The sequence below is a fragment of the Ranitomeya imitator genome, chromosome 6, assembly GCF_032444005.1.
Source record: "Ranitomeya imitator isolate aRanImi1 chromosome 6, aRanImi1.pri, whole genome shotgun sequence".
In the NCBI taxonomy this organism is placed as follows: Eukaryota; Metazoa; Chordata; class Amphibia; order Anura; family Dendrobatidae; genus Ranitomeya; species Ranitomeya imitator.
In genome coordinates this window covers 241539030-241552617 of record NC_091287.1, presented here as the reverse complement: position 1 = coordinate 241552617, position 13588 = coordinate 241539030, and the positions used below count along the sequence as shown (strand labels likewise).

Sequence of the window (13588 nt, the reverse complement as noted above, 5' to 3'; positions counted from 1 at the left end):
ATAACAGGTTAATAGTGGCGGGTGAATCGCGATTTCACCCGCCGCTATTGCGTGCGTGCACATGTCAGCTGTACAAAACAGCTGACATGTCGTGACTTTGTTTGTGGGCTCACCGCCGGAGCCCACATCAAAGGGGGAGACACAACATGCACCGTACTAGTACGGCGCATGTCGTGAAGGGGTTAAATAGGAGGTGGGTATGTAGTGTAGGGTATGTGGGTATGAGTACCAAACACCGGCCGCCATCAGAAGATGCGAGTGCTTACGTCAGGCGGCTGCCACCGACACCAATAACAACTGATCAGTGGGGGTGTCGGGCCCCGGCTGATGAGACAATGATGACCTATCCGAGGGATAGGTCATCAATGCTAAAGTAGTGGATAATTAAGTATGCAGGAAAAAGTTTAATGAAAGGAACCATCCATTTCAACTAAAGGACTTTTTAAAGTCACCAACCATATTGAAATATCAGTAAGTGCGATCATCCAGACTTTGTGGACGGGTAACCATTGGTAATAAAAATACATCTTATTTTTTGGAACTGTAAAGGTTTCCACGGAAGAGTTAACAGTAAAACACATAGTTTAGTTTATCACGGTTCATAAGGTTAACAAGGAAATATTACCGAAGTGCCGAGGGACCCACATGCCTTAGATTGTAAACCTAATTGTACTGAGTGTAAGAGCAGGTGCAGGTCTTCGTGACTATTCATAATTGGATATACATACTAAATGCAAATGTAATCCAAGACTTAAAAGCCAAATGTTTGTTCCTATTTGCACATTTAGAAGTTAAAGGAATTGTTTAATATGGCACATGAGAAACGGATGGAAAAAAGAAGCGCCTGGTCTTATTTTGTTCGATTTGTTAGGATGCCATAATCACTTTACTTCTGTTCTCCTTATCAAAATGAGTATGTGATTAAAAGTGTTGGCAGTGTTTTTATCCCTTAGCAAATTGTTATATTGAGGCACAATCTGAAATGGTGTTCTCCATAAATGAATATAAGGAACGTCAGGTCCAATTACTGCTTCCAAGCACTCTGCGTAGACCCACCGCACACTGTGTCAGCTCTTATTTCACAAATCTTGAGTTGGGCTACAGATGTAAGCGGGAAACAATGAACAGATGTAGAAGGACTGAAGACTGCGGACGGAATAACAGGAAGGGTAATAGTAAAACTGTCCCGCAATAGGAAGCAAGGTTAGGAGCAAAGATACAGTCAGGAAAGATAAGATTAGAATTTGGAATCTTTGGTCCACAATCTTGTACTTTAACGGAATGTTTGTTTCATCATTGACTTTGTGGTATTTTAAATGTAGTTAAGCATTATGGGGCATTGTAATATCTTTGCATTCTCAAAATATTAGATATGTGAGTCAATGTATTAGCTTTTTTACATGCTGTATTGTGTGTTTCCTCAATATGTATCTTCCCAAAAACAAATCAAAAAAAATAATCAATTTCGACATTTTGAAAAATTTGTTCCTCTGCTCCTTTTCCCTTTTAGCAAAATATAGCATGTGGAGAAAACACTGCCTGGCAATTAGATGTTGAGGATAAGAAAATTGTTTTGCTCCTATACAAATGACTTGTTAAATCAATGAAATATTGGCCACAATTCATCATTTGAGTGAAATTTTGTGACTTTCAAAAAAAAAAAAGTCTTAATTGATGAATTAGGTGAAAACATTGGAAAAACACAGGTGAACACATATATAATAGACTTTAAAAAAGATGCAAGTAGAATAATGAATTAGGCACAAACAATAAAAGCAACAAAATACATAAAATTAGACAAAAATAGGTTTAATGAGGAATCAGGCAACTGTATACAAAACAGTACTATTCTTGATAGATGTTATATCACAATAGACAAAGGGGTTTAGGTGGGCACTATGAAAAATAACACCTATAGGAATAATACACAGGAAAGGGTGTATAAATGTATACCGGGAAGAAAAAGACAAACAAGATACTGGCACAATGTTAACTTTGACTATGCAATCAACAAAAATTGACCAACAAGGAAAAAACATTAAAAGCGCAAGAAAAGCCATGAAACTTCCATTTTATCCATTTTATCATATGATGAAACTAAAAACTGAAAATGGACCAACACCGAGGACTATTAAGCAAGTAATTCCCCACACTATCATATAGCATCCAGGAATATAAGATGAGATAGCCATAGTTTTCTGGAATACAGGTAAAGATCACATAAGAGCAGGGGAAACAAAGGTCCCCAAGCGTATCGCTGGTATTAATCAGCTTCCTCCGGGGTTAAAAAAAATATTTTACCCCTGAGTAGGCTGGTCAATGCCAGTGATAGTTTATAATGCTATATCCATTGGATGTGATTATCTCATGTTATGTTCATTGGATGTTCTATATTAGTGTGGGGATTTAGTTGTTTAATAGTCCACATTTTTTATATCACATGGGAGGTTAGTTTACCATTTTTAATTTTATCATATGCTAAAATGGAAATTTCTTGCTTTGTTAATGTTTTTAATGAGTTTTTTCCTTGTTCAATTTTCTTTGTATAATGAAAGTTTAATTATTGGATGTTTTAGGATTTTTGTGGCTATATCTTCTTTGACTCTTTCTTCCATGTATTATCACAAGTCACTTGCACAAGATTTTGAGTAATGGGATATTTTTTTGATTATTGATGTCATATGGAATTAGGATTGAATTCTTTTCACTTTATAGAAAACATCAAAGGGGTTGGACTTCATCCTGATCCACATTGTCGGATATAGGTGTCAATTTTCAGCCCACATTTGACTACCATTGATGTATACCTAAAAAAAAAATTATTTGAAAGATAAATTCAAGGCTCTCATTGAGTGCTGGTACCACGTATTTCAGATACTATGCATTCATCGTAACAATGTTTGGATAATAAAAAGCTTTTAGAAAAGTAATTCAATCTCCAGTCATTCTTATGATACTGCAACATTCCCTTTATGTCGCCATTTCAGTTGTACGTTAGATCACAACTTGGCATTAATGTTTTCAGTCTTCATTAGGGCAGTGATTATAATCCCTTTCATATTTACTTTCACTGCTCATTAGATCCTGAGACATCCCTAATGGAAACATTACTTACATTCCACTGACATCCACCATCCATTGTATGAGCTCATAATTCTGCTTTGTCTAGGAAAGTGGCACAAGTTATGGTTTTGATTCCACTCTTCTAATTTACAGGATTAAAGCTAAAATCTACAGCCATATACAATATCATAAATAATAGTCAAAGTGGATCTAGAAATAAATCTCTTTTTTAATAGTTGAAGTCAATTATTCATCAATGGAATACTGCCATAAGAAAGATAAGCAGAAAGATTGGCCAAAGTAATGAGTTAATGAATCGTGCATGTTTCTACATCCTTATCACATTTTCATGATGAGTCCTTTTTATAAATGATAAATGATATTTGTTTCTATCATTTCTAGTAATAATAGCAGAGATTCTAAATTATTTCTATTACATATCATACTGCTTCGTGTGAGTAGTATGAGAACCAATTTAATGCAAACAAAAAAGATTAATAAATGAATAAAAATAAAATGATGTCATTTAATATAATATGCTAATAAAAAGGTACACATACCACTTACACTTAGGATATAGGTCGCTAGACACGTGACGCATTTGTTCCACTCATATGCTAGACACATACTGTACATGTGCCACTCACACACTGGACACTCGTTGGAAAAAACCACATAGGACACATACAAGACTGACATAGAGGACGTAGGCCAAACACTTGCCATATACAAACTGGAAACTTGCTACACACGTGCCACGTTCCCATAGGTCATGAGTCCCATAAAGGCACCCACATGTTATATGCATGCCTTCTTCATACCGTGACCTACCCAAAGTCTCGTAGATTAGAGAGCCGTCACCTTGTCCATCTTCAGACTCATAGTCTTGTAGGATTCCTTCTGAATACAAACCTGGACATAAGCAGCAGTGAATTTAACTTAAAAATTAAAGTTGGCCAAATCCATCAAGCTCAGTAGGATAATTCGACCATCTGATGAGCATTGTGGCCTCTGCACTCTCCCCTGACAGAGAATAAGTGAAGGAATGGGCAGTGTAAATATAAATGCTCAAGTCTTAGTGAAAATAAATTACTCCCAAAAATAAGCCACCACCATTTCCTTCTCCTCATTGAAAACACATGAACGCTCATTTATATTTTTGGCAAAGCTGGAAATATAAAATGTGTGTGTGTGGACCTCTTTATTGTTAGACTTAGTCATATTGCACGACTCGTTAAAGGGTTGATTGTGACTTGTAGGATCGCTACTTCCAACAGGTGGCGCTATAGACTTAAGTCCTCTTTTTCTCAGAAGAGGCAATTTGCATATTTAATTTCCCAGAGGAGCATTGCACGGCGAATAAGCCTCCTTACCTTGACAAGCCAGCTGGTATGTCACTCTCCATAAAGAGAAATGCTACCCCTTAGACCCCAGTCCAGAGCCTCTCACCTAGCCAAATTAGTTCTCATGCTTCACACTGACGAGGGCCAACAGCCCGAAACACCGTGTCTACGAATTGAGATACTGATTTGGCTTTTATCCTAAGTCATATTGCACGACTCCTTAAAGGGTTGATTGTGACTTGTAGGATCGCTACTTCCAACAGGTGGCGCTATAGAGTTAAGTCCTCTTTTTCCCAGAAGAGGCAATTTGCATTGTTAGACTTAGTGATGGATATGGTAGTTCTTCATGTAGAAGGACAACCTAATCTCATAGATCATAATCCTTGGTCATTGTAAGAGTCGGCTTCATGATATTTTCTTTGGATTCATGTGTCATACAAGTTTCTTTTCATTCAAAAATCGACTGTTACAATAGTTCAGATTCTCCGCGCTTCGCTGCCTCTTAAACCGCGTGTGACTCAGTTTTGTTGCTGACCACACAACTGTTATCTCCAGTATGGAGAATGAGCTAAGTGTCCCACAAAAAGTGAAGAATATTCTAAAATGTATTTGTTTTTCATAAAGAGAGAAATGAGAATATGAGCATTGTATGATTATCGTGTGAATCATCTCATACTGTCAAGAGTTGGATATAATTGTTTGTGAATGAAAAGCAGAAGACGTTAGATGGAGAAGTGAAATTAAACTACAGACCAGAGTGAACTGATTTATACCATTGGAAAAAAGAAATAACAACATACCAAGGCATTCAGTATTTTAATATCTGATGTGTTGTACAATTGCTTTGTCATTTTTATCTAATCAATAGCAATGCTCCAAGTGGAACATTTTTGATGTTTCTATTGCTACGGCTTTATTAGGATTATATTAGCCAATTCTAAAACACTCTCCCATTATGGCTGGTGTTAAACTCATGTATTTAACTACTAATAACAGCCCTATTGGCATGTCTCACCTCAAATGGAAAGTTAAATAAAGTATTCATGAGTGGGTCCAGACCCTACATTTGCTAGTTCCATATATAGTAAATCTCCAAAATAGTAAAACATCAGTCTATGCGTAAAAATATATTATTTATTTAATAAAAAAAAAACTTTAGAAAAAAGAACTACCTAAGAGGACATTGTGATCTGTTTCAAAGTCCCTAAAGACTTCTTTATCAGGTGTTAAAGATCCACATCTTTATCCACATCTGATGCTTAAAAGGTTCTTTTTAAATATCTATTTTTATACCCTACTTTTGTAATTTGCTTTGTTATGAAATTCTCTATAGTTCTCCCTATCCTGCTAATCCCAATATAATTTTGTTTTACTTCACTTCCTTTAACGTTTCGTTTCAGTGGATTTTCAAACCGGACTTCATAGGAAGCTAGAACTGTACTCACTTCTGCATAGCATCTTTCACCCCTCCTGGAAAAAGACATAATCAGGTGGTGGTGCTGCTGTCACTACATCTTTTTTCATCGTTGAACTCTGAAGAAGCCTTGAATCCATGGCACTGACCTAATCTGTGGGAGTAGTGACTGAGGCACTCTGCTTCTGTCTCCACTGCCATATCAGAGGAGGCAACGTGCCAACTCCTCGGTCACTTTTCTAACAGCTTTTATCTGTGCTATGGATTCAAGACCTTTTTATACTGCAAAGATGAAAGAAACAGTGATAGGTAACCACAGTGCCACCCAGTAATGGCGTCCTCTTCTAGGAGGGGAGATAGATGCTGTGGAGAAGTGAGTGCAGCCCCAGCCTCCTGTGATGTCCTGTTTGAGACTCCTCTCAAATGAAATGTTACAGGAAGTGAAGAAAAAAACACATTTAGGGATTATCAGAATAGGAAGAACCGTAGGGTATTTTATAATAAAAGAGTAGTATATTTTGTAATAAAGCAAAGTGTGAAGGAGTAAAAATAGGTATTTATAAAGGACATTTTACGTATTGGACCACTGCTTTAATCTCATCTCTCACCCACAAAAAATATATTACGGTTGCCCCATTTTCATATATGAAGTGGATGTGGCAAATAAAGGTTTCGTTAATACCCTTGACTTCTAAATATTAGTTTATGATTATAGAATTAGTAGAATGCAATAAGTACTGTGTGAAGAAATTATTATGTGTACAACTTTAAAATTGATGACCATTTAACTAAACAGAAGGCAACAAACTATAAAACAATAAGATCAAAATTCTATAATAATTGTAATCAATGTCAAAACGTGGAACTAATGTTATAATTTGCAATTTGTGAACCAATAGCCGTTTGTTGGGTGTATGAGACTTTAGTAGGTTTATTTTGTTTCCAAATAAGACAATTTCTGCTCAGTGGAAAGCTTCCATTAATAGGTAGTGGACAATTTCTTTGCTGACTCCCTTGTTATTGAATGTCCTCCAGATGTGTCTTATTAAAGCTGTGTTCTGTCAGTTCAAGAGTCTTTGGCTCTTCTTGATCCTCCAGAAGCCATAAATGTCCATATTGCCTGTAATAATTAGCAGCCTGAATGTTGTCAATTAGATGTCAGGAAATAACACTACTCACTGTTAATTAACCTGTGCCTCTCCTTTCTTCCTTAGTCACTGAATGGATTTGCTCTTGTTGTGAGTACAGAAGGGATGATATTCTACGCTTCGTCAACTATACTAGATTACCTGGGCTTCCACCAAGTAAGTGAACTTCTCCTAATCCATTAGTAAATTGATGGACGTATCTATTAGGATGTTGCTACTGGAACTAGTACATTTTAATACTTCAATCATTTCTGGTTTTACTAAAGAAAAATGTTCTGTCTTTTAAATAAGGCTTCTGACAGTGTAATGGGCAGAAATGTGACTTAATCACCGTCTAAAAAAACCTAGAGATTTATTTGCTTCTAAGTGAGGATCTAATTTTCAAGCTCCCCGCACATTACATTGCACTCATTACACTATCCATGCAAATTACTAAAATTTACCGCGTATAGGTCTCCTGAATTGGAGCTGAGCTGCAGTACCTGATAATGGCCACACCGCAGTGTATGGCACTGTGGTACTTCCAGTTATCAGCTAATTGTTGGGGGTGCTGGGCTTCAGACCCCCACCAATCTGATATTGATGACCTCTACTGGGCATTTAGAAAGAATTTCCAATAAGTCTGTTTTGCTTCATGTGTTTTTTCTAATTTTTCCTGATCCAAATAAAACACAGAATGTTATTGTATTATGTCAAGTAATATTTTGGGTCAAAACTCTTTATGAAGGATATGTATCGGAGAGAGTGTTAAGTGACAGGAATGGCGTCCCATGGACACGAGTAATATGATGCAGTAATGTGATACCTCTCTTCGATGCATCCTCCCCTGATACATATGCCTGATGAAGAGTTTTGACCTGAAAAGTTGACAAAAACAAATAGAATCATGTGGGGTTTTTTTTATTTGGATCTGAGGGAAAAACATTTGAGACAAAACCAGAACTTTTGGAGTGTTGTTCTTTCTTCAGTAGTACTTGTACTATTGAGCCAAAAGAGGTGTGCTGCCTGGATCCCTGATTGTGGTTGACCATCCTGTGTATAGGTCATATCTTAGCCCTGGATAACCCCTTGAAATGACCACATGGGGCGGTCACATTAAGACACCTAGCAATATACTGCATACAACGGATGCTTTCTTTTTATACCTCTACAGAAAGTACCATTCCCTAGGCTAGGCAACTTTGGTGAAATATTTATTCTATTAATTCTCTAACATTTTATCCTGGAAATATCACATATTACATTTTTTATTTCTAAATTCAATAAAAATGTGAAATTACAATGTACAAACTATGGAAAATATCTAGCCCAGGCCTATATTTCTTTATTAAATATTTTAAAATATGAATCTCGCCTAGAGATTGGGTTGGCCACCTAAAATTCTCTAAAAAATAATCAAATATTGGAAGCCACATTTACCCCTTTAAGAAAACAATTTAATCCATGATGAGCTGAGAAAATGTCTTACCAGTTGGGAAGGGTTTTTGGCAAAAACACCCTATTCACATGCCCTGTAGAGTGCTAGGCCCTAGGAGTTTCCAAAAATACTGAGAAAGTGTAAAATGCCTTTGGCAACCTGCAGATATGTTTGGATTACCGTAATATATGCTTGTGTGTTGGCTTATTTTGTGTTTTAAAATAAAATACATATTTTCCCAGAGATTAATGTACATTTTTATGACAAAAGCATTCCATCTCTCCCTTATGGCTATAGACATTTGTGCCCAACACTGATGGAATACAAGATCCAACTACCATTAATATTACTAGTAAGATGCATCCGAAGATGTATTACAGAATTGAAAAAGAAATCCCTACTTTTATGCGGAATAATCTGCAATCAGCCTCTTCTTTGGTAGACAAATCTAATTTATGGTATCAACAGTTCCTTAGATGATCTGTCTGCAATTGGACGTTTCTGTAAGAAAACATGACCAGTAAAAGCCACGTAATCAGATGGTCAGGTGAAAATTTGGGCGATTTAGACTATTTTTTATCTAATCTGTGTATAATGACCTGTAGTTGCTTTACAACAATTAATTTGGCAATGGAAATGCACTAGATTATCCCCTGCTTTACCCTGAACCTATATAATTTATGTAAAGGACTTCCAATTATGTTGGATTTTGCTATGGATTTTTCACATCGCAACGAGTAAAATCCACAGCAAAAATTCAGATCAAATGCACAAGGTGATGAGTGTACCGCAATCTCAAAATGCACAGGTATGCACACGTAATGCTATCAGGAAATAATAAGTAACGATAGAAAGACATAATGAGGATAGATGCAGAAAGTAAGGTCTAAGTATAGATGGTGCGAATTGATTCACAGGAGGTGGTCACTTAAGTAATACGTGACCCACCAGATGGGAAGCCATGAGAATTGCCTCCTACCGATCGGCATCCTCAGCTCTTCTTTTGCTTAGCTAATCTGACTCTATATAACATATGATGCCATAACGATAACGCTGCCTCGGGTCGACTAGATGGTAGAGGATCCAGGGATGGCTTCAGGTTAGAGGCAGTTTATGAACATTAAATGAACATTTAACTTTTTTTCACAAAAAATTCACTTCAGCTCCAATTTGTTTTATTTTACCAAGAGTAATAGGAAAAAATTGGACCCCAAAAGTTGTTGTAAATTTTGTTCTGAGTACGCTGATACCCCATATGTGGGGGTAAACCACTGTTTGGGCACATGGCACAGCTCGGAAGGGAAGGAACGTCGTTTGACTTTTCAATGCAAAATTGACTAGAATTGAGATGGGACCCAATGTCGTGTTTGGAGAGCCCCTGATGTGCCTAAACATTGAAACCCCCAACAAGTGGCACCATTTTGGAAACTAGACCCCCTAAGGAACTTATCTAGATAAGTTCAGTCGAGGGGTTCAAGAGAGGCCTGGATGTCTTCCTGGAGCAGAACAATATTGTATCATACAATTATTAGGTTCTGTAGAAGGACGTAGATCTGGGGATTTATATGATGGAATATAGGCTGAACTGGATGGACAAATGTCTTTTTTCGGCCTTACTAACTATGTTACTATGTTACTATGTTAGATGTGTGGTGAGCACTTTGACCAACCAAGTGCTTCACAGAAGATTGTAATGTAGAGCCGTAAAAATAAAAAATCATATTTTTTCACAAAAGTGATTTTCACCCCAATTTTTTTTATTTTCCCAAGGGTAACACAAGAAACTGGACCCCAAAAGTTGTTGTCCAATTTGTTTTGAGTATGCTGATACCCCATATGTGGGGGGGGGGGACCGCAGTTTGGGTGCATGGCAGAGATCGGAAGGGAAGGAGCACTGTTTTACTTTTTCAATGCAGAATTGGCTGGAATTAAGATCGGACGCCATGTCACATTTGGAGAGCCCCTGATGTGCCTAAACAGTGGAAATCCCCCAATTCTAACTGAAACCCTAACCCAAACACACCCCTAACCTTAATCCCAACCATAACCTTAGCCACACCCCTAACCCTAATCCCAACCGTAAATGTAATCCAAACGCTAACTTTAGCCCCAACCCTAACTTTAGCCCCAACCCTAACCCTAACTTTATCCCTAACCCCAACCCTAACCCTAACCCCAACCCTAACCTTAGCCCCAACCCTAACCCTAACTTTAGCCCCAACCCCAACCTTAGCCCAAACCCTAACCCTAACCCTAATGGTAAAATGGTAATAAATACATTTTTTAAATTTTTATTATTTTTCTAAGGGCGTGATGAAGGGGGGTTTGATTTACTTTTATAGCTAATTTTTTTAGCGGATTTTTATGATTGGTAGCTGTCACACACTAAAAGACACTTTTTATTGCAAAAAATAGTTTTTGCGTCTCCACATTTTGAGAGCTATAATTTTTGCACATTTTGGTCCACAGAGTCATGTGAGGTCTTGTTTTTTGTGGGACGAGTTGTCGTTTTTATTGGTACCATTTTCGGACATGTGACATTTTTTGATTGCTTTTTAGTCCGATTTTTGTGAGGCAGACTGACCAAAAACCAGCTATTCATGAATTTCTTTTGGGGGGGCGCTTATATCATTCGACGTTTGGTAAAATTGATAAAGCAGTTTTATTCTTCGGGTCAGAACGATTATAGTGATACCTCATTTATATTTTTTATGCTTTGGCGCTTTTATACGATAAAAACTATTTTATATAAAAACTAATTATTTTTGCATCGCTTTATTCTGAGGACTATAACTTTTTTATTTTTTCATTGATGACGCTGTATTGTGGCTCGTTTCTCATTTTTTGTGGGACAAAATGACGTTTTCAGCTATATCATGGTTATTTATATCCGTCTTTTTGATCGCGTGTTATTCCACTTTTTGTTTGGCGGTATAATAATAAAGCGTCGGTTTTTTGCCTCGGTTTTTTTTTTTTTACGGTGTTCACTGAAGGGGTTAACTAGTGGGACAGTTTTATAGGTCGGGTCATTACAGACGCGGCGATGCTAACCAAATATGTTTACTTTTATTGTTTTTTTATTTAAAATAGTGTATTTATTGGAACAATATATATTTTTTCTTTATTTAGGATTTTTTTTTTACACATGTAAATATTTTTTTTTTACTTTTGTACATTGCCCCAGGGGGGGACATCACAGTAAATTGACAGATCGCTGATCTGACACTTTGCAGTGCACTGTGTCAGATCAGCGATCTGACAGGCACTGCAGGGAGGCTTCCCAGGATCCAGGCCTGCAGGGAGGAGGAGGTAGGAGACCCTCGGAGCAACGCGATCACATCGCTTTGCTCCAAGGGTCTCAGGGAAGCACGCAGGGAGCCCCCTCCCTGTGCTATGCTTCCCTGTGCCGCCGGAACGCTGCGATCATCTTTGATCGCAGTGTGCTGGGGGTTAATGTGCCTGATGCCAGCTCCGATAGTCAGCTGACACCCGGCCGCGATCGGCCGGGCTCCCCCCATGAGCGCAGCTGATCGCGTTAGACGTACTATCCTGTCGGTGGTCATATGGGCCCATACCACCTCGACGGGATAGTACGTCTAATGTCAGAAAGGGGTTAAGACCTTTACTGACTAGCCAAGCAGTGGTGTTCTTCTGTGCATTTCCACTTGATTTTGAGTTCATCTTCAACACACAAAAATGTCAAATTAGCTAATTTTTAATAATACCAGCCCTTAGCTTTACCTGATCCAGCCACGGGCTCATTCATCTGGTCTGTCATGAGGCACTGTCATCTTATCAGTCCAAAAAGCCTTTGAAAAATTGCCCAGTCAATTCAACTTCTGTGTATTGTTTAGTGGTAGTTGGGTTTCATGCTCCCTTACCTCGGCCATGTCTCTTAGCACTGAACGCCTTGTACTTCTGGGCCCTACAGGGAGGCTGCAGCCCTGGAATATGACAGCACTGGGGGGTAATGGGTTCCTTGTTGCTTCATGCTTGATTCTTCTCAAATCTTTGGCAGTTAATGTGAGTCTTTTTTTCTCAACATGTTCTGCAATCCTGTTCAGTATTTGCAGCAAAACTTTTGATGGTTTGTGATCACACCCCAATATCTCAGCAATTTGTAGAGTGCTGCATCCTCCTGTAAAACTTTTAGCAATTTTTGACTTTTCAGAGTCAGTTAGATCTCTTTTTTGGCCCATTTTGACACAGGTAAACAAGTTGCCTAATAATTCTGCACACCTTTATAAAGGAGTTGTATCCTTAGGCTGCACCCTCTCTCATTACACAATTACACATCACCTGATCTGTTCACAATACTCACTTGCCTAATAATTCTGCATACAATGTAAAAGGCTGAATAAGCCCAACAAGCTTGGACTGGCCCACAGGAGAACAGGAAAATCCTCTGATGGGCCCCTGTGCAAGAGTTGGCCACCACTCTCTTATATGAGCAGTACTTAGCACATTATACTTAAATCAATATGTACAAAGGTGGCATTAACAATTCATTTAACAATCTATCCAGTTCATTGTTATATAAACTTGAGATTGAAGATAATGTCACATTTACATGTAGCTGAAAAGTGGGGCCATGGAGTTGGTTACTGGTAGCCCCTTGGCACCCCTGTCCTATACTGAAGCCCACTATACCTAAACATATTATTTAAGACGTCAATAACAGAGGTTATGCCTATAATAAAGTACTTAGTCCCAAGTGATGAATTAGACTAAAGGTACCGTCACACATAACGATTTCTTTAACGATATCGTTGCTTTTTGTGACGCAGCAACGATATTGTTAACTAAATCGTTATGTGTGACAGTGACCAATGATCAGGCCCCTGCTGGGAGATTGTTGGTCACTGGGAATGATCAGGACCTTTTTTTTGGTCGCTGATCACCCGCTGTCATCGCTGAATCGGCGTGTGTGACGCCGATCCAGCGATGTGTTCACTGGTAACCAGGGTAAATATCGGGTTACTAAGCACAGGGCCGTGCTTAGTAACCCGATATTTACCCTGGTTACCATTGTAAAAGTAAAAAAAAAACAGTACATACTCACATTCCGGTGTCTGTCATGTCCCCCGCCTACAGCTTCCCGCACTGACTGTGAGCGCCGGCCGTAAAGCACAGCGGTGACGTCACCGCTGTGCTCTGCTTTACGGCCGGCCGGCGCTGACACAGTCAGTGCGGGAAGCTGACG

General features: G+C 38.3%; 1 protein-coding gene across 1 annotated transcript in view; it reads left to right on the top strand.

The window, feature by feature from the left end:
• The window catches only part of AHRR (aryl hydrocarbon receptor repressor), a 576129-nt gene that overhangs the window by 393621 nt on the left and 168920 nt on the right, over positions 1 to 13588 (top strand). The window contains exon 5 of the mRNA XM_069730527.1: positions 7035 to 7124. Coding sequence (XP_069586628.1) covers positions 7035 to 7124 — 90 coding nt within the window. The remainder of the gene's footprint in view (positions 1 to 7034; positions 7125 to 13588) is intronic.